The following is a 25,240-nucleotide window of genomic DNA, read 5'->3' as shown; positions in this document are numbered from 1 at the left end:
AAACGAGTCTAACATGATAGGATATAAACATTTAGAAATCAAGCAGGTACAAGAATGGTAGGAATTTATGAAGACTATATGAAAGATTACCAAAAAATAGAATTTTTTCTGTGCCTTTTTGTGATCACCCATAGATGGTTTTCATGGATATCAGGTACAGATTTTCTATCCTTATTCTCAATGCCTTACTAACACTATCAAACTATTGAGTAACAGTAAGTAAGAAGAGCACTCTGTTATAAAGGACCATTGGGCAGCAAAGTGGCTCAGTCGGTAGCACTTCTGCATGGAGGTACTTGTGTCCTGAATTCAATGCCAACCAGGGCACCATTCACAAATAATATGTTCTCCTCATGTTTGTGAAAACAGAAAGGTAGGTTAATTGGCTTTCAGACTAAGCTGACCATAGTGTGTTGTGTGTGTATGAGTGAAGGCAAGAATTTATGTGAATGATCTATAATCTCTGTAAAGTGCTGCAAAATGTGTCAGTGCTACATAAATACCAGAAAATAAATATATGACATTACAATAATTCAATCTGCAGTTCTGATTTGTGTTGGAATCAAACTCTTCCATCCACAAAAGAGAGTATTTTGTTCTTCCTATTAGATGTCCCCTAATTTGATATTACATCTGAAATCAGACAAATTATGTTTTTAATGGAAATATTAATCAAGAAAATAGGCAGCAACAAAACAAAAGTCAATGGAAATACAGCAACTTACATCACTACTTATAGCATATTAAAGGAGAAGGAAAGGCAAAGTCACTTGGGGGTGCCAAAATGTTAGGCACCCCCAAGTGACTTTAACCGCTAACCTCGTACCCCGGGCTGGTGCCCCTGTTCGAAGAAAACAGCACCAGCCCGGGGCACCTGGAGCGGATCGCTTCCTCCTTCCGGCTTCCGCTTTCTAAACTGCCGGTGGCCGGGCATGCACAGTAGAGCGAAAAAAGCCGACTTTAATGTTTAAGCTCGGTAAAAGGTAGACGGTTAAAGTCACTTGGGGGTGCCTAACATTTCTTTTTCCTTTAATACTATTCTTGAAAATAAGGAGCACATTAGGATCTGATCTTTTTCTTACCAATGACAGCAATTATGACAGTATGATTGAATTTAGTTCATCCATGGCTTGTTTGCTTTTTAAAAAAAGAATGCCTCCCTTTCTGACACCCAAGCTAAAGGTTTCATTATGCAGTGGCCTCCAACTACTGCCTATGTAAATTCTGAAGTAGGGAGGGGGTGTGAAATACTCCCAGGCTGAAGAACAGCTGTATTTTGTTCCCCAGCATATCTGATTTTCCCCAAATCCTCAACTCAGTGTGAAAGGAAGATCTGACAATGTCAATACGGGGGGTGTAAGACAGTTGTCATTATCAATTATCATTTTACTGCCAATAGATTTGCCACATTAGTGCCACCTAGAACGCTATAATTATTCAGCAGAAAGCTTTACTATACCTGAGTAAAGAGCCCTAGAAGCTCCATCTGAGAGCAGCTGCCATTTTAGCTTGGTCTTGGTAGCTTCCTGCTACAGTTATAGCTGTTCGATCACACATTCCTAAGGGTGGGGGAAGTGAGTTCTTATGCATTCTTATGGGAGGGGGGAGCAGGAGAAGGGAGGGGGAGAGGGAGAAAGGAGAGAACTGAGCAGACCTGTGCCCCAATCCTGAAGGAGCCCTAAAAGAGAGGAAGTCTGATACTGAAGAACATGTTCACAAAAAAGGAGACAAGAAATCCTGTGTTTCTTTTGATAGAGGACTCAGCGCAGCTTTTCTGTGAGTGCTTATGGCTGTATTTACATAGACCTTTCTGATAAAGCTTACTTAGTTTTTACCTCTTCTTATTTTTATTTAAGAAGACAAACCTAACAAGCTTCAAACTCTATACATAGTACTCCAGCTAATGGTTCCACATCAAGGGAGATATCCTGGCAATGAGATTTTATTAACAGGATGATCTACAAATACTAAACCATGTTGGAATATAAAGACTGAAACTTAATGAAAAAGTCACTCAGATTGTTTCATTATAGTCAAACACATACCGAAAGCGATATGGGAGGAAGAGGCCGTAGGGAAAATAAATTGTTGGACAAGATTTAAAGCAGGGACTTACAGCAGAACAGGGGTACAGGAAACTAACAGAAGCTATGCTAAGAAGGCTTACATAGAGGAGCAGGGAAAAGAATTCATATGAAATGAGTAAATACGACCCGTTCGCACCTATAGAAGCGAAGTGCTATTTCTGGCTGGTCAGTGTAGAAATGGTTGCTTCCAATACAGGCAATGGCCTCTATATTAGTATTGTCCTGTTTGAGAACTTCCTTGTAGTACTCTGTGGCAGATGACATGTTGTTCATTTCCTGTGTAATCCCAAATGCAAAATACAAAATGAAATTAATGACAAATCTAGAACAGAATTAAAATAAATCGAGATCTAAAAAGAGGCTACTTCAGAGCAAGAGCTACCAAAATAGCACAGCCACCTAACAAGCAAGAGGTACTACTGACCCACAGAGTGGTAAAATTAAAATAAAAGGTTAACTTTATTAAAACTATGAAACTACTATATTGGAAAAAGTACATTAAAAGAACTACTTACAAATAAATTGTATAATAAGCACACAAGAAACCTTGTAGATGGTGCTAAAGTGCTTATTGTAAAGGATTTCTGGATGAATCCAGAATGACTTAATAGGCAAACAACATTTCAGTTGAAGATATAACCTAGCAGAGAGCAAGGCAATCAATAACTAAAAGGAATGGAAGGATAGCATCCAGATTAAACAGGCATCTACTACTAAAGTGCCCAAACAGACCTCTGGTTAGTGGCGTAGTAGCTTAAACTGCACAGAGAACCTAGGCTGTTACCTCTGTGCTCTAAGAGTATTGGTTAACAGGAGCACAGTACTATTTAGTACAGTAATCACATAACTAAAAATATGGATGCAGCTGACGAAGTTCTAACTTGCCTAATAGAAAAGCCATATCATTCCCCCTCCATCCCCTTCCTATTATTAAGTGCTCATATTAAATTAAAAATAAGCTCAAGACGGGGGGGCAAAATACAAATCATGGTCTGAAAAATTAAATATTTGCTCTGTGGATTATTCATTTTTTTTTCTTTAATGTGAGAATTTAAAGACAATGGGGCTGATTTACTAATCCACGAATCCGAATGGGAAAAATTCGGATTGGAAACAAACATTTTGCAACTTTTTCGTATTTTTTGCGATTTTTTCATCGCCGTTACGACTTGCGCGAATTGTCGCGACTTTTTTGTAGCCGTTACGATTAGCTTGTATATTGTCGCAACTTTTTCGGATTGAGCGCTTGTAAGCGGCGGGCAAACCTTTCAGACTTTGCATGATTTTGGAAGCCTCCCATAGGACTCAATGGCACTCTGCAGCTCCAACCTGGCCCAAGGAAAGTCACAATACTGAAGCTTGAATGAATCCGAAACTTTCGTACTCGGCGCGATGGCTACGAAAAAGTTGCGACAATTTACGGAAAAAATCGCAAAATACCGATCATTCCAAAAAAAACGCATTGGGACGTTCGTGGATTAGTAAATGTGCCCCAATGTCTTGCTATTTGGGGAATGAGGTGGCACTATTTAGGTAACTCACTATCTCTGATATTTTTCCTGTATAAATTAGCCATTCTTTTCAGAATGGCTGCTTACTTGCAGTACAATAAAAGGAGGATTAAGAAGCCAACATTTCATTGCGATAACCCCCTCTGAGATGTTGCTAAACCAAGTCACGGAGCTAACCCCCAACAATAGCTAAAAAGGCTCTCATTTCTACCTTGTTTGCATATGCCCGAAAATCTATAACAATGAAATAGAATGGCACAAACTGCACCAACTATACAGGTCAATCAAGGGGTGCCCACATACAAGTTTCTATAAGCCAGGAGAGGATACCCAACAAAGTTTGAAAAAATGTGGTTCTCATGGCTGGAAAACCACAATGTAGAAGGCACATACCCTGTCATACTCCAAAACCCACTATACACAAGGAAAAATAAGGTCCCCCCCCCTTTTTTTTCCTCCTACCTCCTCAGAATTAACAAAGTAATGGAAGCAACACAGAGTTTTCTTTGTTACATTAGCATTAATAAAATGAGAGAGCATAGAAGAACAGATGTACATGTTATGTTACAATATAATGGGAACTACTATTTTGGGTTACTCATGGTGATAATGAATGCTGACATCTTTATCCTAAGTTTGGTCTTTTGATAACCTGTTTGGAAACCTTGTCTGTACTCTGTCCCTCAATACAAACTTGGTAAAAAAAAAAAAAACACACTCACCTCATGGATTCGGGCCACAGCACACAAAATGCTCACTTCTTTGGGAAACCGGTCTAATCCTTGCTTAAAAACAGTTAATGCTGTCAGGGGCTGGTCCATCCGTATGTACACCTAGTAAAATATAATACAGAATGACTGCATGTCAAACAAAACATGCAACGATATGGATTCCCGCAGCATAGTTAGGATCAAGTATAAGGTATGGTTTAATTACTGTATATACTCGAGTATAAGCAGAGTTTTTCAGCACCAAAAATATGCTGAAAAAGTCACCCTCGAGTATATGGATTTGAAGATGTCATTCGTTGTGCACACATCCCCCCCCCCCTGTGCTCGCCCAGCTTCATGCAAAGGAAGCACATACAGCGCGCAAATATGATGAGAGTGCACATAGCGCGGCTGCCTCTGAGGATCTCGTATGGAAAACCTTTACAGCAGGCTGAAGGACAAGGAATAAGTTAACTGTTATTGCCATGTTATGAGAACAGAGGCCAATATTTTCTAGCACACAATGCTGCCACTCAGTGGCTCACATGCAAAACACAGTGTGCTTTACTCACAGGCCAAGCCAATGGAAGAGGCAGCAGGCACTGATTTGGGAATCCGCATATATGGTACCCTCAGCAGGACATTGAGGCAGAAAAACTGAATTTACCAAAGCTTGCCAGTTGCTTGGATTTCCATCTTATCATTACTATCATTACTTAGTATGGCAGCTTCCTTAGCCTTCCCAAACTTGCCTGACAGTTATAAAAAAAAAAACTTAGCAGTAGCTGCTTCATTTCCCACCCTAGGCTTATACGTGAGTCAGTAAGTTTTTCCAGTTTTCTTAGGTAAAATTAGGTACCTCGGCTTATACTCGAGTATATAAAAAAAGAAAATAATTTAAAATAAGATTTATTTGTCTATTTAAAATTTAGTCTATTCCCCTTTTTGCGTAACAGGTTTCATATCTGTATATCATTCTGAAGATGTCAGGATCCTAAAATGATTTGTCTTGGGATATACAGTGTAAATAAGAGCAGGCAGCTGTATCTAAAGACTATAATCTTAAAAGGGGTTGTGCCCCAGGTATGCCAGTTTGTAGAGCTAAACTATGATGTCTACATATCGAAAATCTGCAGCTGAAAGCAAAACACATCAGGAAGTCAGCACATTTAACATATTTCATTTGTTTTGAGGGGAAAGCTGAAATAAAGTTATATTTAACATACATTTCTGACATATTTACTCACCTTTCCAAGGTAAAGAAATATATCCACCATGTTCTGTTGCGTCAGGGCTGATTTAAACTGCTTTTCAGCTTCTCGGTACAATCCTAGTCTTAAAGGAAAAGGAAAGGTAAAAACTAAGTAAGCTTTATCAGAAAGGTCTATGTAAATATAGCCATAAGCACTCACAGAAACGCTGCACTGACTTCTCTGTCAAAAGATTTGTTGTGTCTGTTTTCCTGTGCCATGCAGCTCTCCCCTCTCCTGCTCCCTCCTCCCTCAAGAATGCTAAGATCTCCCTACCACCCTTAGGAATGTGTGATCTGAGCCAATCAGCAGGAAGCTTTCTCATAGTCTTACTAACTGCACATGTACACCAGTCTTGGTCTTGGAACAAAATCCATAATCTTAAACCAGACATAAGATGAACTCACTGGGACTAATGATTAAACATTCTCTGTAATGCTTCCTGTAATATGTGAGCACCATATAAACTCCTGAATCCTTCGTAAAGGAGCAGCGCGCGGCGAAAAAAATTCAACTTCCGTGTTTACGTGACAAAAGGTCACATGATTTTTAGAATTCGGATTCAGTTCGGCCAGGACCATGGATTTGGTTAAATCCTGCCGAAAAAAGGTTAATCTTGGCTGAATCCCAGATCGAATCCTGGATTCGATGCACCCCTAGTCAGAAGCAAATCTTTGTACCTCTAATTTGGGGCACTTATATTTCCCAATGTAGATGATGATCTGGCAGGCTAAAGTTGCACCCACAGAGTAAGATGCGGCATATGGAAAGCTTCTTACCTCTGCTTCACCCACAAGCTGCTCCCAGGGTTAACCAAGTTTGAGATGTTTTTGCAACAGTCACCAGCAAAGGAAAACCTATACATATCTATGTTATGTTTCATAACAATAAACCATAATGAAAGTGAATTAAATGGCTGAATATTAAATATTCAAGCATGAAACATGAGGTAGATAAAAGTGCACAGGTAACTCCCTGCAGTTGAAACAGAGGGGAAGGGAGGGAGTATCTCTTCTACCTCTCAAGTACCAAACATGATGTAACGTGAATTTTTCTGTTTACACTGTTTATTTACAGAAATAACAAAAACCATAGATTAAAATAACAGGCAAAACATATGTTTAAGCATTATCCCTATTTATTAAACTCATGTTTAAAAGGATGTATACTGCAACTTTAAGCTAGATACAATATAAAAAAAATAGCTTGTGTCCAGCTTACCTATAATAACATTTTCCTAGTTGCACTTTCCACCACCAGTCTTTGAAATTGGATTCTTCAGTTGCAAGGGCTGCCAGTTCCAATGCCTTAAAAATGACATATCAGTTTGTGTATGAAACAGAAGAAAATCATAGCCCCAAATCAGATTTCTCCATTGATGTGTGGGCCAATCCAAACCAGCCGACCCGGGGGTAAACCAAATTTTTATTTTAACAATTGTATTTATTTCTAAACATCAACAGCAAAACATGACAGTAAGACACTATAATTATACAAATTAGCTTCCAGTTCAAGGGCTAACAGTCAGCAATAAACGTATGTAAATTTCAGCAATCACTTTTTTAGTGGTCACAGGCAGGTTGAACTTTGCCAATGGACCCTCGCCCATGACGTCAGTGTGCACCTTATTCCCCTTTGCCTGGCTGCTATTGCTCTAATACCCCCTTCCCAGACTTGCATATCACTACTAGAAAGGTGTACAATGTAGGATCAGGCTGAATTGCTTAACTTGTTGCAGGATTTCTATTTGTCAGAACCCACTAAATCCAACACTTTAATGTCATGTAACTTTAAACCTCAGGACAACAACTGGTTTGTTAAGAGATATATATTTCAAATATGCATATTAGGATTAGTTATTCCAAATTTTTGAATAATTTGTCTGAATGTACACATACCGTATATACTCGAGTATAAGCCGATCCAAATATAAGCCGAGGTACCTAATTTTACCTAAGAAAACTGGAAAAACTTATTGACTCGAGTATAAGCCTAGGGGAAATGCAGCCGCTACTGCTAAGTTTCAATAATCAAATAATTAATAAAGGACACTCAGCATGACCCCCTGTGAACTCTTAATAAATATACAATGTTGGCAGCTGCAGATTAGGGAAAGGTGGATGGAGCCTAAAATAATTTTACTCACCCCCATCTGGAAGGCTGTGCCCAATGCCTAGAACTTTTGATAAGCAGCTACTGTGAGCAAAGCACTGAATCTGCCACCAATCAGAGCAGTGTTCTCAACTGCTGCTTGTCAGAAGTTCTAGGTTAAGATCCTTTAGAGTAACAGGCTTCTGGATGGGGGGTGAGAAAAGTTTGCCTCATAGTTTTCATTGTTTTACCTTTTATTTTATTTTTTTTAACTGTCAGGCAAGTCAGGCAAACATTTATTTAATGTTTAGATTTTTTTTTAGCAAATTATGAGTATAGTAATCAGAGGGGCTTGGCCAACTGGCAATGTGAACAGATGTGTTTTGACCTAACTTCACTGGATTACCACAATATTCTTTAAATCTTGACTTCTACAGCCTATTAACCTTTGCTAAACCAGACCTGTGTCCTGAGAAACTTTAATGGCAGACCCACACAAAACTGAACTGACTAAGGAGCAACCCCATGCAATGTGTAAATAATGTTCAGAATCATAGAATGCACAGATATGTAGCGTAGCGTTATACTCAAAAGTCAGTTTCCAGGACTAGTAGCGATGGAACAGGAAGCGCAAGCAGCAACCCCCGTGTAGTCTGCCGTTCGCGTATGCGTTCATGTGTGCACAAGTCAGTTTCCATTCCAGGACTAGTAGCGATCCAACAGGAAGCATACTCGCAAGTCAATTTCCAGGGCTAGTAGCGATCGAACAGGTAGCGCAAGCAGCACCCCTCCCGTGTAGTCTGACGTCATGCGAGTGCGCGCACACACGGGCAAACACACGCGCGGGCACACACACACGAACGCCCGACTACACGGGGGGCGGGGGTGCGGCTTGCTCGAGGAATGCCAGTGCAATATAACTTATACTCGAGTATAAGCCGAGCCTGAATTTCTAAGCACATTTTTTGTGCTCAAAAACTCGGCTTATACTCGATTATATACGGTAGGTACATACCTATTGTATCTGGCTTACGTACACACCATACCTAATTTACACAAAGGTCTCCAAACTCTTTTACTCATGAGCCACATTTAAATGTAAAGTGTTGGGGGGGGGGGGGGGCAACACAAGCATAAAAATGCTTCCCGGGGGGTGCCAAGCATGGACAGTGATTTGCTGTTTGGTAGCCTAAGGGGTTAGAGAGCAACATGTTGCTAGCGAGCCACTGGTTGGTGATCACTGCTGTATAACATATATAAACTCACAGGGTTTTCAGACACATAAGGCATACATTAACGGAAATCTGTTATTCATTAGGCACTTAATGCCTAATTTTGGTTCTTAAGTTTTTCTCTGTATTGTTAAGATTTTGAAAACAAAATACAGAAAAATGTACTGCTATTAGACTATGTAAAATACTGTCTGTATTTTGTTTTCAAAATCTTAACAATACAGAGAAAAAGTTTAAGAACCAATGAAGTGCCTAATGAATAACAGATTTCCATTAATTTATGTCTTAAGTACAAAAGGACTTATATCAATGAAACATTTTCATTAGACATTTAAGCCTGCCTCCCTCAAAAAAGTCTATTTAAATTTATGGGTTGAAATTTAATACTGAATTGTGTTATTTATGTATGTAATTAAAACATAATTATGTAAACTAAAAAAGGAGTCAATAAAATATATGTAATTAAAAGTAGCAATTGCTATTGCACACAGGACTGTATTAATATTGTTTATTGTAATCCCCAGGAGTTCCTGGGAAGTATTTGCACTGCAGTTTTACACTTTAAAGAGATACTGACACCAGACAAGTAAATCTTTTTTTTACATCTATCATAACATTTTCTTTGCAAGAACTATAATTTTGCCATAAAAATATTTGCCTGATGCGTTTACATTACCTGTCTGATCCCCTGTGTTCCTCTATGAGGGGGCAGCCATATTTGTCTGTAAGCATTAGAAGCTATAACGGACAGTCAGGTTGGCAAAACAGTCAGGTTTAGGAACTTCAAGTAATAATTACTTACAAAACCAAACCTGTCAGCGAAAAACCGTCAACACAACCTATAGGTAGCTTTTTATGTATATTCACATTTTAAAAAGTAGTTTTTTCATGTCAGTATCACTTTAAATCAACTATTAATATACAGTTCTAAAATTAAATGCCCCTTTGATTCTTTGTATAATACACTAGCTATAGTTGTGTATAATACACATAGCTATGATTACACAGAACAGATACTAATACTTACATTTTTCGCATCATTTTCATGGTGGAAAATGTATTCAAACAAAGTCTGTAAAAGATAAAACAACAGATAGCTTGCTGTAATACAGAGGATGATCATACTTTAAACCTTAACATCTGCACTACTTCTGAAGTTTAGGAAAAGGAACCAAACCTAGCTTTGTGCCAAGCATGTAGTTAAGTCCCTTATGCTTTGCATAGTGTTTCTCTCTTGATGAACAAATGAGTGTTCTTTTTTTCACAACTATATCTCCTTAAATGACCATTTCTAAAAGTTTTGTAACCTCGAAATGGGGCTAAAGCTGCATGTTTTTCTCCCTCTGCATCAATTTTACCTGTGTATGTGTAGCCCTGGTAACATTTATGATTGCATGGAACTCTATCTCTGGCTGCAGTGGTGCCATCACACAGCACGGTTACTAATCGTAAGCAATCAGGATGTGGCTGGTCACAGGCAATTCCCAATATAGTAAAAAGAAACCCACTTCATTTCTCATTGATGAGAAAGTAGATGCTGGGAGCTTTATTTAGCACTGGTTTTATATATATATATATATTCATTTATATTTTGGTATTTAAATAGTGCCAACACATTTCTGAAGGAGTTGTTGGGTGGATGGGCGTCAATGCTATACACAATATTCAGCCTGCTTGAAATACAATTCATTATATGGCATTATGACAAGGGTGCCATTCAACAAAACCAATATACCGTATATACTCAAGTATAAGCTGATCCGAATATAAGCTGAAGAACCTAATCTTACCTAAGAAAACTGGAAAAACTTATTTACTCGAGTATAAGCCTAGGGTGGGAAATGCAACAGCTACTGCTAAGTTTCAATAATCAAATAATTAATAAAGGACACTCAGCGTGACCCCCTGTGTACTCTTTATAAATATATAATGTTGGTAGCTGCAGATTAGAAAAAAGGTGATAATACAATTATTTTGTATTATAAAATAATTATAGTCCCACTTTTGTCCAGTTGTTCTTTTGCACCTACAGTAACTGCCTTCTTCTATTTACCCATTTGTACCATATTATGCAGTTCCCACTTTACTCCATAGCCATACACACGAACGCACGCGCACACACCGGCTCGGCTTATACTCGAGTATATACGGTAGTAATTATTTACACATTTTGACAGATAATTTACCTTGAGGTTAATTAATTTACAGTAAAGGTGGCCATAAACGGGACGATTCTAGATCGGGCAGGTTTAAAAATTTAGTCAGATTGGGGACTAAATTGGCTTGTAGATGTGGTTCATGAACCGACAGACGCATATACCCGTTGTTCTAATTCGATCGTTTTGCCTCAGAATTGTGCAGTTCTAACTAAACTCCACTCCTAGAGATCAAAAAGCTGTACAAAGATCGGTAGGTTTGTATAATCCTTACTAACATACAACATACTAAGCAGAGATTCAAGTTGGAATTGACTTAAACTTGAATTAAAGAAATGTTTCACTTCAGTCCCTCTCCTGGCCCATTCAGACCTTTTCTCAACCCTTTGTCCTGGAGGTAGATGTTCCTCTAAAACAATGTCAGTTCCAGACAGAATTATAATGTTGGCAATAGAGAATTATTAGCAATAAAATTAGGTCTTCAAGAATAGAGACATCTTTCTCATTACATTGTAGTATACTCAGACCACAAAAACGAGTATTTACATTTTGCCAAGAGACTCCAACCTAGACAAGAACATTAGGCTCTATTCTTATCATGTTTTTAGTTTTCCATCTGAAAACCATAAAACTAACATCTTATATAGGCTGGGTGCTGTATTGGCTCTTTCCAGATTGTCAGATCAGTCCTGTTGCATTTGAACTGCAGCTCCATAGAACTTTACCCAGTATTTCATGCAGCTCATTAGAAGCTATTTATACCTCATCAATTTATGGGATGTGGGTTTTGCTCTTCCAACTGTTTCTTTGAAGTGGAGTCAATTGTGGAGTCCAGATCCAAGTATGGAGGGAACCACTCTCCAGCGGAGAGGTTTTGTTTTGACAAAAATCCTGGGAAACCAAATGTTAATATTCACTTTTTAAGGTAAAAGTTTATATTGTTGCCGACTACTGGCCAGTCTGAAAAACCATGTGGATAACTTTCTTGAACTGTCCGATTATTGCTGACTAACCCTCTTGGATCATGTCCTTGTACTTACTTATTGTTATGGACTATAAGCCTGGCTAACTAACAACAACCTTGGAATACTTTTTTTAATAACTTGGGTAAAAAAAAAAAAAAGGGGGATATACATTTTCAGATTTTAGACTTGTTCTGACGAGCGTCTGCATATTGATTGTATGTTTAAATGCAACGATCTGAAAATAAAAGTCAGACTGAAGTTGTAGGACAAATCAAAGGATGTTCTGAACATGAAATAGTTGGCAGACACCAATTGTACGAAAGTCATCATTATCTGACCAAAAAACAACCAGTCACCATGGTACAAAAATTATCAGGACTATAATTCTGAGCCCACACACACGGTCCGAAAACTGTACAAAACCAGGTTTTGTACGATTTTACTGGTGTGTGTATGGCCAGCTTAATACAGCCATAAACACTTACAGAACTGCTATTCTGATTCTATGTAAAAAGAAACACCACATTTCTTTCCTTCTGCTCTGTACACATGATCTTCTGTATCTGACTTCTTTCTGTCAGCATAATACTTCAGGGCATGGGACAAGCCTGCTCAGTGTGCTCTTCTCTCTCTCTCCTCCTCCTCCTCCTCCCCCCATCCCATCCCTGCTGCAAGCTGAGCTGAAAGCTGTTCCTGGGAGCAGTGGGCAGACAGGGTAGCAACATCAGACCAAGTTATAATGGCAGCTGCTATCTTAAACAAATAGAGGGAGTTTCTAGGGCTGGTTACTCAGGTATAGTAATGCATTCTACATAATAAATATAGCATTCTAGCTTGCACTATTGTGACTAATCTAATGGCAATATAATGCCTCAGTATCTTTCCATCTACCTTAAAGTGATACTGACAACAAAATAATTCTTTTCAAAAAAAACAAATCTACCCCCAAACATACCTATAAGTCATGTGGACCATTTTTTCCTGAAAGGGCTTGTTCTCTAAATAAAAACTTTATAAGATCCTGGACCCGACTGTCTGCCAAACCCGACTGCATCTTCTCAGCCTGTCTGTCAAAACAGGAGCAGGCTGACGTCAGTTACTGGGAGGATCCTCCCCTTAGAACTTTTCCCTTACTTTCAGCAGCATAATAAATCATGTGACCCTGACATGTGACTTGTTATTTCCTCTCCGGATCTTTAGCGTAATGCTGCTGGACTGCCTGCAAGTAATACTGCCTGTGAGTTTGCTTATTTCACCCTCCTATTTCTCCTCATTGTCCCTCAATCTCCCACCAAGATTTAACTTGCAGACACAGGCTTTCAGGTGTCTGCCTGCATAAAAGGGCTCCCCCTCCCCTCTACATACACTGACAAGAGACTTTAGCTAAAGCTAAACGTGTGCACGATGACGTCATCGCGCATGAAGGCAGAAGGGCAGCGCAGGGAACCTGCGCTATTGGTTAGATTTTTTCCCTTTTTTTTCTGGAGGAGGCAGTGATCTAGGAGCGACGAAGAGAAGCTCTAAGATGGCTGCCTCTTGGGATTGTTCTTCAGAAGCCGTGATTGGGAAGGTGATTTAGCGTTGAACATTTTTTTGCTAGGATTTTGGAGGCTCACACCATTACAAACAAGTAGGCAGATTTAAAAAAAAAAAGTTTTTTAGGTGTCAGTGTCGCTTTAAGGGAATCTGCCATCATTGCCAGGTAGAGCATGTCCTTCTCTCTTGTCCTTTTCATTTCCTCGTTACACAGTTTTTATTTATGTTTATTTATCTCCTGTTATTTCTATTGTTTTTGTCTTATTCACTTTCCCCCGAACAATTTTTTTCTGTTTTAATGTCAGTAAGGACATAATATTGTAACAAATGTCATTATCAAAGGCAAAGTTAAGTAAAAACAGTTATTAAGAGCAGTGTTTGCTGTAATGCTCTTTAATCCATGCAAAACTGCTATTCAGAAATCCCTGTTCAATTTCAAATTAGCTTTTTGGACCTCATTCTGAATTAGCTGGAAGATGTCTTCCAATTGCCACAGTGGATGTATAAATCAGAGAATAATAATACCAGGATGCATTCTTTTGCACAGCACATCATTTTTTCAGGGCCTCAAATAGAAGTTAAGGTTACATTAAAGTTTAGAAGAAAAAATGTGGGGTAGTTATTATATCATCCAAGATATTTTGTCCCTTTCTCTAAGTTAATGGTATATTCTAGAAATATATTACATTTTTCTCTGTTAAAATTATTTTTTTCACTACTCAAAAAGGAAAAAATATGTATTAAATATTAAACAAAATAGTGCACAACTCCAGTATCCTGTAGTTATTGAGTAGTTGCGAACATATATGTTCTCTTAGAAATGTAAACAGTCTACATTTGAGAAAAGTCTCTTTGCACCGAGCTCTTATTCAGTGTATCTTCAAATGTATATTTAGTGCATAGAAAAGCATTCTGTGTTTTCAAATACAGCTATATTCGTTGGTGCACTACACTAATATAAGATTAGAAAAATTATAGTAGTGCTGCAGCAAGTTTATCCCATTACACCAAGCAATTTCCCACAGGCACAGTAATATATTAATAGACCCTCTGTCTAATATTAACAGTTTACTAAGTCCCTATAGACAGCTTCGACAAAGTGAATCACTGTGAAGTCATTAGTTTGTGGTCTCAATAGAGTACAACATAATCAAGAATGATGAGCCCTGGTTTTACAAGTGAAGGACAGAATGACAACTGTCTGTAGGAATTAAAAAGGGCAATTCTAATTCAGTGGTATATCTGAATTGAAGTGTTCTGATGTTCCAGAAGCCTCCCACAGTAAGGGACTACAGATCAGTTTTGACAGCTGATTACACCAACATAAAGTCATAAAAAAAGCTAATTGTCAGTGCTTTGTGAGTACAGGTACATGAAGCAGAGTGGATTGGAGATGCTTTTGCATTTTCAAGGTGAATCTTTGCTCTGCGACCCTGCAGAATTTATACTTGTCAGTGAAGATACCCAGACCTACGGAAGAGAGCATATCCACTTCTCTCCACCTGCCTAAAAACTGCAGCCTGAGCACAGGGAACCAATGCTCTGTGTGACCTTGCCCAAAAAGTAACTAGCAAAAGCAGTTTGTGTTTCCTAAGTGCATACAATGTCACTAATCTCTTGTCCAAAAAACACACAGATAAGTGATATGCTAAGAGAGGCATCTGTAGAATTAAATCTGGAGTGTGTAGAAAGGGCAAGGACATACAGGACAGTATTTTTAAGCGTGTGGTGGATTGTCAGCAGGCTGACAATCTCCCTCATGTGACCTTACCCTAAAGGATAAACACCACAAATGCCTTACCAACACTGTTTTGTTTTGCTGTGTAGGGAAAAAAATATACACAAATTCTTTTAAAAAAAATTTCAGCCATATGTATTTAGGTACAGTATTCTACAGCTCTAAACTTACCTTTGCCAGGTAGGGATGTTGCACATAATTAGCCAAATTTAGTCTGGACAAATTTATAAATGGTCCATCTGGATTTGTAAGCATAGAGGCCTATGGAGAAAAAGTAAAAAACTAAATTACAGTAGAGCAAAACAAAAAATATTTTAAAAAGGTGATCTTATCTATGCATATATATTTAAGCCATTGGCCTCTTAAGAACTTGAAAGAACTCCAAAACCATCAGGCCGGAACCTGGGAGACAAAAATTTCACAGAAGAAATACTATATACCAAAATATAATAAAAAAAAGAAAACTTTTATTCAAGGAAATGATAATGCGTCTGCTGGAAGACACATAGGGGGCGATTCACTAAAGGTCGTTAATGCTTACTGCATAGCTTTTTGCGTTAAAAAGTGTTCGACAATTAAGTACCAATTCATCAAAGTCATTTTGCACGCATTACTACTCATATCACATGCTCAAAAAACGCATTATCGCAAAGTATTATTTGCATCGCATTGCAGTAATTATTGAATAGAAATAATACTAACGCATAATTCACAAACACATATGAAGTGTTAAATGCGTGAAATATTGTGGTAATCTGTGCTAATATTAACACCTACTTGGAGTAGGCGGTATTTAAAAAACATTGCGGTTCGTGAGCGTTTGGCAAGACAACATGGAGTTTGCAGTTGGATTTTTGTTGGCTTGTGAAGAAGAGGATCAAGTATGTGATTGCCCTAGAGTGATGCATCCTAGAGTTTTCAGGGAAATGGTAATTTTTAGAACGCTAGTTTTCATAATGTAATGGTTATGTGCATAATAGTGTGCGCTAATATTGCGTGCTACGAAATAACGCATAAATATATCGCATGGTTTAAAATATCTCTTAAAAATATGTCATAGCCAAATAACGACAATAACGTCACTTCTTAATTCAGACAAGTGTCCTTTTAACAAATCAATCGTTTATTCGCTAAATATAAGAAGTGATAATATTTTTAACGCATGCTATAAATATTACTTGTTTTTTCGGACTTCAGTGTATCAGCCCCATAATGCTTTGTTTTTTTTAGTTTTTTTTAGGGGTAACCGATTAGAATTAATGATTAATATTTTATACTGAACACATTTAAAGAACAATTAACAGTGAAAAGATTTTTTTGGTGTGTTACGACTACTGGTTATGAAGTGTCATATATGTTTACCCAATTTGCTGTTGGGAAAGCATTTGCAGGAGATTCGTTTCCAAGGAAGAGGAGATTTATCACAAGCAACCTAAGGGCAGTGACAGACGGGGAGATTACTCGCCAAATCTTTGTTGCTGCGGGCGACTAATCTCCCCGCAATGCCATCCCATTCGCAAGAATGTAAATACCACAAGCACACCATGCAAAATGTCATTACCGTTCCTAGGCGCACATATCGTCCAGATGTGCTGGTGATAGGACGAGCTGTACTTGCAGTTCTTGGGGTCTTGATAGCCTGCTCCATGGTTCCGGGACGACCAGACTGTGTACTTGGACGTACAAACCCACTAATAGGTCTTCCAGACTGAGTTACTGGTCTGTGTAAATCAAATGTTTGTGAATTAAACCAGTGTCGGACTGGGACCCTGGGGCCCACCAGAAAACCATAGACCCTAGGCCGCTTTCCAAACTATTTTTCCCCCTTTCCTCACCAAACCTCTTTATTCTCCTAGTCTGTTTTATTTACATGCTAGCATCTATTTTTCCATCTATTTCTCCTTTTTGTTCCCATTCAGAATTAAGGAATGACCATGAAAAAGGCCAAATGGTCAGGAGCAGGAGGGCCCACTGACACTTGGGCCCACCGGGAGTTTTCCTGGTATACTGGTGGGCCAGTCCGACACTGAATTAAACTAATTAAACTGCATTGTGTGGTCGTTCACCTTTAAATCAATTTCTGATAAAAAATAATTAATTGATCTTTCCAGCTTTTAAGTGAAGTAGGCCTCCCTTTTTCAAATTCCAGTCTCTCATTCAAACCAATGCATGGTTGCTAAAGTAAATTAAATCATAGAAAATAGAATGCTGCTGAAATTCTAAACTGAAAAGCAGTTGTACAAAAGGCTAAATAATTTAAAAAACACATATAAATGCATATAATTAAGACAAACTGCAAATAGTTTTAGAATATCACTGCCTACATCATACTAAAAGTAAATTTAATGGTGAACTACCCCTTGAAAAGATTCAGGACACAAAAAAGTGCATACATGTTGCCATGAATTTTAAATGAAACATTTTTATATATGTTTTGCAAAACGAACAATAATGCCAAATTTACTAAAAATTACTAACAGTCAGATTTTTCCCCTGTTTTTTTTAGTGCTAAAGATCACTGAAAAAAGTCACAACTTTTTTCTGATTTACTGTTTCGAGAGTTTTCACATTTTTGACTGTTTTTTGTGCAACAATTCGAAAAAGTTGCAGTTATCGTGCAACAAAAAATTTTTTCATTGTGTTGAAAAATTCAAAGTTATGGCGACTTTTCCCGCAAATGCTTTTTCAGTTCAGATTTTTTGATGTCAGATATTCGTGGAAATTAGTTTATTCAGATTATTAAAAAGAATAAAAAATGAGAAGAGTTTTAGTAAGTCTACCTCTAAAGGTGGCTATACACATTTTCCTCTGACGAACATTTGGATATTGGTCGTACATTTAAATGCAACACTCTAAAACCAACATTCAGACAATCTAAATCTAAAAATTCAACATTCATTCACACAATCTGCGGATGTTCTGAACATGTAATAGTTGGTAGACACAAATGGTACGAAAGTTACTTCTTGGAAATATAGTGTAGATCCCCCCAAGGATATTGTCAAATATACAGTATCTAGTAGAATTAAGTCTAAAACAACTGGACTTTTCTGAGTTTTTCTTGAAAACGTTTCACCACTCATCCGTGTGGCTTCTTCAGTTCAAATGACTGGTAGGGAATTCCCCGGTATTTAAACTCTTGATGGTAGTAGAGTCACAGACATCCAATCACAATGGTTCCATTGAACTTGTTCAGTTAGGTGTTAGCTGAAACTGACAGGTGTAAGAAGGTATGATCCAATCACAATGGTACCAAGATTCTCATTGATGAAGGTGTTAATCCTTCAAAGTACATGACTGGAAGTGTGAACTGTTGTGAAACTGCCGGGGTAAGGATGTCAACGCGCCATTGTATGTTGGTGACAAGCGGTGTCTCAGGCCCCCTCCTCTGTTCAGGGATGGTTTTTCCAGGTTGGCATAAATGGCCTCTTTCACACCTCTTTCAAACCATCTGTCCTCTCGGTCCAAAATATGCACGTTACTGTCCTCAAAAGAGTGACCTTTTTCTTTGAGGTGTAGATAGACCGCTGAGTCTTGTCCTGAGGAGTTTGCCCGCCTATGTTGGGCCATTCTCTTACAGAGAGGTTGTTTTGTCTCCCCAATGTATAAGTCTGAGCACTCTTCACTACACTGGACAGCATAGACCACATTACTTTTCATGTGCTTGGGTGTTGGGTCTTTCGGGTGCACCAGCTTCTGTCTCAGGGTGTTGCTGGGTTTGAAAAACACAGGAATGCGATGTTTGTTGAAAATTCTCCTAAGTTTTTCTGATGTTCCAGCAACATATGGAATGACTATGTTGTTTCGCCTGCTGTGTTCCTCCCTTCTGTTTGTAGGTCTGGTCTTTCTGTTGGTCTTTGATTTGGTTTTGATGAAGGCCCAGTCTGGGTACCCACAAGTTTTCAGAGCTCCTTTTAGATGTTTATATTCTTTCTCCTTGGCCTCTGCATTGGATGCCACAGTTTCAGCCCGATGATGTAGAGTCCTAATTACACCCAGTTTATGTTCCAAAGGGTGGTGGGAATCAAACAGCAAGTACTGGTCTGTGTGGGTGGGTTTCCTGTATACTTCAATATCCAGGTCCCTCCCCTCTTTGATAACTATAGCACAGTCCAAAAAAGCCAGTTTGCTGTCTTTCACATCTTCCCTTGTGAACGTGATGTTTTTGTCCACCGAGTTTATGTGTTTGGTGAAGGCTGGAACCTCGCGTTCTTTAATTTTGACCCAGGTGTCATCCACATATCTGAACCAATGACTTGGTGTTGTTCCCTTGAAGGTGTCCAGGGCTTTCTTTTCCACTTCTTCCATGTAAAGGTTCGCTACAATTGGAGACACAGGCGAACCCATGGCACAGCCATGTTTTTGTCTATAGAAAACGTCCTTGTGCTTGAAGTAAGTGGTATTGAGACATAGGTCCAGTAAGGAACAAACTTGTTCTGGGGTCAGCTTTGTTCTGCTGCTGAGGGTGGTGTCTTGTTTCAGCCGTTTCCTCACTGTATCAATTGCCTCGGCAGTGGGTATGCATGTGAACAGAGATGTTACGTCATAGGACACCATTGTATCATCGATCTCCAGCTTTAACTCCTTCACTTTTTTGACAAAGTCCATGGAGTTCTGAATGTGGTGTACTGTGTTTCCAACTAAGGGGGCTAAGATGTTGGCCACGTATTTAGCAATGTTATAAGTCACACAGTTAATGCTGCTGACAATTGGCCTCAAAGGGGCTCCTTCTTTGTGTATTTTTGGGAGTCCATATAGGCATGGAGTGGCTTCGCCTGGGTAAAGGCGACGGTACAAAGCTGGACTGATGACCTTTTCCTTCTCAAGGTGCTGCAAGCAGTCTATAACCTTCTTCTTGTAGTTGCTTGTTGGATCTCTCTTGAGTTGCTCATATGTGTCTGAATCGTTGAGCAGTGTGGACACTTTGGCATGGTAGTCTGATGTATTCAGTACCACTGTACACCTTCCTTTATCTGCTGGCAGGATGGTGACACTTGAGTCCTTGGCAAGTGATGTCAGAGCCCTCCTCTCTTGCAGACTTAGATTGGAAGGGGGAGCTTTAGCATTAGCTAGGGCTGCTGATACTTTTAACCGGATGTTTTCAGCCTCATCCACTGGTATCTTATTGTTGTGGATGGATGATTCTGTGGCTGTGATGAAGTCTACCACTGGTACATACCGTGGGGCCACTGCAAAGTTCAGTCCCTTGGCTAAGACATCCATCTCTGGTTCTGTGAGTTCCCTGTCTGATAAATTCTTTACCCACAGATCCTTGATGTTCTGGCATGTCTTGTTTTCATCTTCCTTCCTCCCTGTTGATTTGTCTGTTCGCTGGGTGTTGTTGGTACGTGATAATAAACTGGTGAATTTGTTTATTTGCCTCTCCTTGCCCTTGGCATGTTGTGCAAGTTGCGCCCGCTCTGTGAATTCAACCACTCTTTGCAACGTCAGCACCGGTAGTTTTGCTGTCAGTCTCTGTTTTGCATTATCAAATTTATGAACCAGGACCTCAATTGAGAAGTTAGTCTGCCTCACCCGTTCATTTAACAGTTGTTTCTGGGCTTTCTGAAGGATCACCTTGGCCCTTTGACCTTTAACCGAAGAACCCAGACGTAGGCTGCATGGTGTGATTCCCTGATATCGGCATCGTAGGTTAAAACGAAGATGGTTTCTGTAATCCGCAAGTTTTCTGGCCATCCTCTCATATTCCCGTACCAATTTTAGGGTATTCTCCCCAAACTGAGTAGCAATATGTCTATGATATTGTCAAATACACAATTCATGCTCAGATTTTATCATTATCCGACCAAAATTTTCTAACCTGTTTGATCGATTAACCCACAGATCGCCATGATATAAAAATTATTGGTACAATAATTCTGTGCCCACACACAGTCTGAAAACCGATGTTACTGGTATTGCCAGCTTAGTGTAAATGGAAATGATGGGATCAGGGCATTATTAGAAACTCTACCTTTTAATTATATTTTCAGAACCAAGAACCAAACTAAACTTCAAAATAGCCGTACTGTATGTTCTCAAAGAACAAACCAAAACGTAATATAAAATTGCAACAACTCTTCCATTTTGTATAATAAACCATACAAAACCAAAGAGGTAATAGATAGCACCCTAACTGCCAGCACACAAATTGGGGCTTCTATTTTTTACCTATACATAATCCTCATACTTTTTTCTTAAACTGGCATGCAAAATATGTCCCTGGTTTTCAGGACAATACAAGCCACAACTGTAGTGTGTAAAACAGCATAATATTTTTTAAGGCAGAGCTGCAGTATATAAGACAGCAATAAACCTATTTAGGCATCAGCACTAAACTAGAGCTCATTTTTGTATGAAATTACATGGTGTATGCTTAATACATTTTAACGGAACGTAAAGGGTCAGTCCACCATAAAATGATCTTAAGTTTGACAAGGACCTTGACATTCTAAGGTATATTTTTAAACATACCTCGCAACATTTCATTAATAGAAAGAGGGACAAAAATATGTGACGCGGGTAGTGCGGCAAATTTTTTTGGGCTACGCCTGCTTTGTGACCACGCCCCCACATGCCACACCCACTTTACATGCTCCAGATGTGCCAGTATAATCACTAAATAATATTAAATAGATGGAATATTAACTCCAGACATGCCAGTAAAATTACTAAATGAAACTGATAAAGGGCATATCAGACATGCCAAAAGTTCTGTGCATTTTACAAAGTTATAAACAGGGCCAATTCCAGTGGTACATAAATCTATGTTATTTCCTTCCATTCTTAATCATTTGAAAGCAAAACAATATTAAGGTACCACTAGAATTTCTAGCCATATTAACAAGGCCAGCCTAAGGTTCCCAGACTTATAAGGGCCCCTTTTAAATGTCTGCTATATTTTATAAACGGATCAAAGATAACTCCGTTTTCTATTCTGCATGCTGTGCTCTGCCAGAGATTCCCAGGAGTGAGAGATTTATGTTGGGGGGGGTGGAAAGGTGAAACTGTCCAGCACACAAATAAAGGCAGCAGCCTCTTCTGCCTGATAAAAAACAGAGCACACTCTTAGCCCCTGACCCAGTGAGCAGGAGCAAGGAGAGGAATGCCCGCCAATGCAGATAGTTCACCCTTGCCTGTCACAAATGCACCTCCCAGGACAATTAAACATCAAGGTAAACCTGTGAGCTTGAGGTAGCAGGGAAGATTTCAAGAGTTAAGGGGGGCGGGCTTTTTTTCCCGGAGCATAGTAGGCACAGCAATCAATTAAATGGCAATGCTGAGAAGCGGGACATCTAACAATGAATCCGGGACAGTGGGCAGTGGTATAAATATCGCGACTGTCCCGCGGTAGACTTATGGTATGATACAAATTATGTAAAAAGTTCATAAAATCCTATGTCCCAAGCATAATGGAAAATAGGTCCCATACCTGTACTGCGTGTACATGTTCTTTGTAAGGTGCATATAACAATAGTAAAGACACAAATTCAAAGCAAGCCCTGTTACGCATTAAGTCCTGAGGTGCACAAGTTCTATTTGCCATTTTGATTCTGCTACAAATAATTTAGCAGATTTAAATAAGTGTTTATTTACTTGCAAATAAATAAGAGCCAAGAAGTCAGAACTCCAAAGCAAAGTAGCCTAGCTGACTGTAAGCACAGCAGTTGCTTGTGTGTACTCTACTGCCACAGAATCCCTCTGGTATGGAGGCTTTCTCCAAAGTATTGTAGCTTATTAGCAAAAGGAGTGGAGGGGTTAATCATCCGGATGGAGCTGAATTCATTGCAGCAATGCCATTTCACACTTTTTTTTACATCACAATGCTTTTCTTCATGCTTCAACTACCACAATAAAGCACACACAATCTCTTAATAAATGCTTTTACGAATAAGATACCTAAATCTATAAATAAAGAAATTTTTAACTTTATATAATATTAATATAATTACTATAAAGACAATCAGTAGAGAAATAAATCAAAGGACCATAATTGCTAGTGTGCAAGAAATTACATTGATAAAGCCCAATTTGTATTTTATTTTTACCTGACAGCTGGACTTGGGCCATCAAATTTCTTCCCTACTGCTTGCTTCAGCGATGTTCCAGGGCCTGTAAAGGGGAAACATTTATTTTTTAGCAATCTTATTTAAATATGCAACAAGGATAAGTTCAAAAATATAGCTTGATATGTCGCGCTACTTTTTTAAGTCACTGAGTAGAAATTCTAGATTTTCCCTAGACCTTTATAGAGTTTTCCATAGATAAACCATGATTTATTTTTCTCATTAATTTGGCCCAGTTTTTCAAGCTGGCTGGCTTTTGGCTTCCTGTACTTGCTATGCAAAAAGGCATCAAACGACAGGGATCATTTCCTTACAGCACTGCATTGTGCTAAATTCAGCTTAGGATGAAATCTGAATTCTTCTACCCATAATGCAGAGTTTACCAGTATTATTGCGTTCCATCAGTGAGAACTGTAACCGATTCTTTTGGTGCAACTGTGCTGCAACCTCTGTGGAAACCCTGAGCAACTGAGTGGTTTGAAGGTTGTGGTACTTCCAGGGTTTCCATGGCTGCCTGCTTTACTATTACCAATTTGTGAACATCTACATTGAATTCTGAACAGGAGGCAGCAGGAAGGCAATGGAGTGGTAGTGGAGTGTAAGTTCAAGTTCCATTAATGGATAGGATTTTTCACTTAACTGACAGTGGGCAAGCTGTCAGTTAAGTAAATTTTAGTAAATGACACCTAACAACTGTCAAGCTGAAAGTGAAATGTGCTTTTTATAACTTCAAAAACAAGATATCATTAATAAAATGTTGATTTTAAATACTTTTTACCAATCACTGAGGTATGAGTCACTTTCTCAGGAAGCACTTGCTCTTTATTAGTATCATTTGTTAATAAATCTTATGGCAACACAGCACTACAATATTTTTCTTTTTCGAGGATGCCACTAGTTTGAAGCTTTTTTTTTTTTTTTGTAAGAATAGCTACTCTGCACAGTGAGATCGCAATGAAATATATTGGTTGCTGCATTTGGTGTTCTGTGTGCTTTTCTTTGTGTTACCCTAAGGTCTAATATTCATAGATGATATTAGATTACTATGCAGTGTTTTCTTCCTCTGAATTTTCCAATTTTCACCTAACATATATATACTAATAATACAAAACTAAGTTAATAGATACACTCTATCAATTTACAGGTTACCAGTGCAAAAGTTAAGAACTAAAGTAGTTTTTTAGCAGAACAAATGAAAAAGCAGGAAAAGGCAGTGGGAGGTTAAACTGAAGGCAAGCGCTGCTAAAGCAGGGAGAAAGCCAAAGCACAGCAATGCAAGGGATAATGCAAACAAAGTCTAGGAGCAACTATAAGGGGCACATTTACTATGGGTCGAATCCGAGTCCGAATGGAAAAAATTCGGATTGGAAACGAACGTTTTGCGACTTTTTCGTATTTTTTGCGATTTTTTTCGGCGCCTTTACGACTTTTCGGAAATTATCGCGACTTTTTCGTTACCAATACGATTTGCGCGAAAAAACGCGAGTTTTTTGTAGCAATTCCGAAAGTTGCGATTTTTTCGTAGCGTTAAAACTTGCGCGAAAAGTTTCGCTTTTTTCGTAGCATTAAAACTTAAAAGGCGCGACGTTTTAACACTACGAAAAAAATTGCAACTTTTTGCGCAAGTTTTAACGCTACGAAATAATCGCAACTTTCGGAATGGCTACGAAAAACTCGTGTTTTTCCGCAAAAATCGTATTGGTAACGAAAAAGTCGCGATAATTTTCCGAAAAAATCGCAAAATACCGATCATTACGGAAAAAATGCAATCGGACGCATTCGGCCCGTTCGTGAGTAAGTAAATGGGCCCCCAAGGCAGAGCTAGCAGGGTTAAATCAAGGTCTGGCACACAATGGTCAAAACAGAAACAAGACCCTATTAGCTCAGTGAGGTCACCA

At 38.7% G+C, this 25,240-nt stretch overlaps 1 protein-coding gene across 1 annotated transcript in view; it reads right to left on the bottom strand.

The window, feature by feature from the left end:
• ttc8 (tetratricopeptide repeat domain 8) overlaps nucleotides 1–25,240 on the bottom strand; it is a 35,336-nt gene that overhangs the window by 6,602 nt on the left and 3,494 nt on the right. The window contains exons 3-10 of the mRNA XM_002933198.5: nucleotides 23,325–23,388; nucleotides 16,838–16,997; nucleotides 15,448–15,537; nucleotides 9,909–9,953; nucleotides 6,780–6,865; nucleotides 5,556–5,643; nucleotides 4,321–4,431; nucleotides 2,224–2,363 (exon numbers count right to left, since the gene is read on the bottom strand). Coding sequence (XP_002933244.1) covers nucleotides 2,224–2,363; nucleotides 4,321–4,431; nucleotides 5,556–5,643; nucleotides 6,780–6,865; nucleotides 9,909–9,953; nucleotides 15,448–15,537; nucleotides 16,838–16,997; nucleotides 23,325–23,388 — 784 coding nt within the window. The remainder of the gene's footprint in view (nucleotides 1–2,223; nucleotides 2,364–4,320; nucleotides 4,432–5,555; nucleotides 5,644–6,779; nucleotides 6,866–9,908; nucleotides 9,954–15,447; nucleotides 15,538–16,837; nucleotides 16,998–23,324; nucleotides 23,389–25,240) is intronic.

The sequence above is a fragment of the Xenopus tropicalis genome, chromosome 8 (assembly GCF_000004195.4).
Source record: "Xenopus tropicalis strain Nigerian chromosome 8, UCB_Xtro_10.0, whole genome shotgun sequence".
Classification (NCBI taxonomy): domain Eukaryota; kingdom Metazoa; phylum Chordata; class Amphibia; order Anura; family Pipidae; genus Xenopus; species Xenopus tropicalis.
The sequence above is the reverse complement of the archived record's forward strand: the minus strand, read 5'-3'. Positions and strand labels throughout refer to the sequence as shown.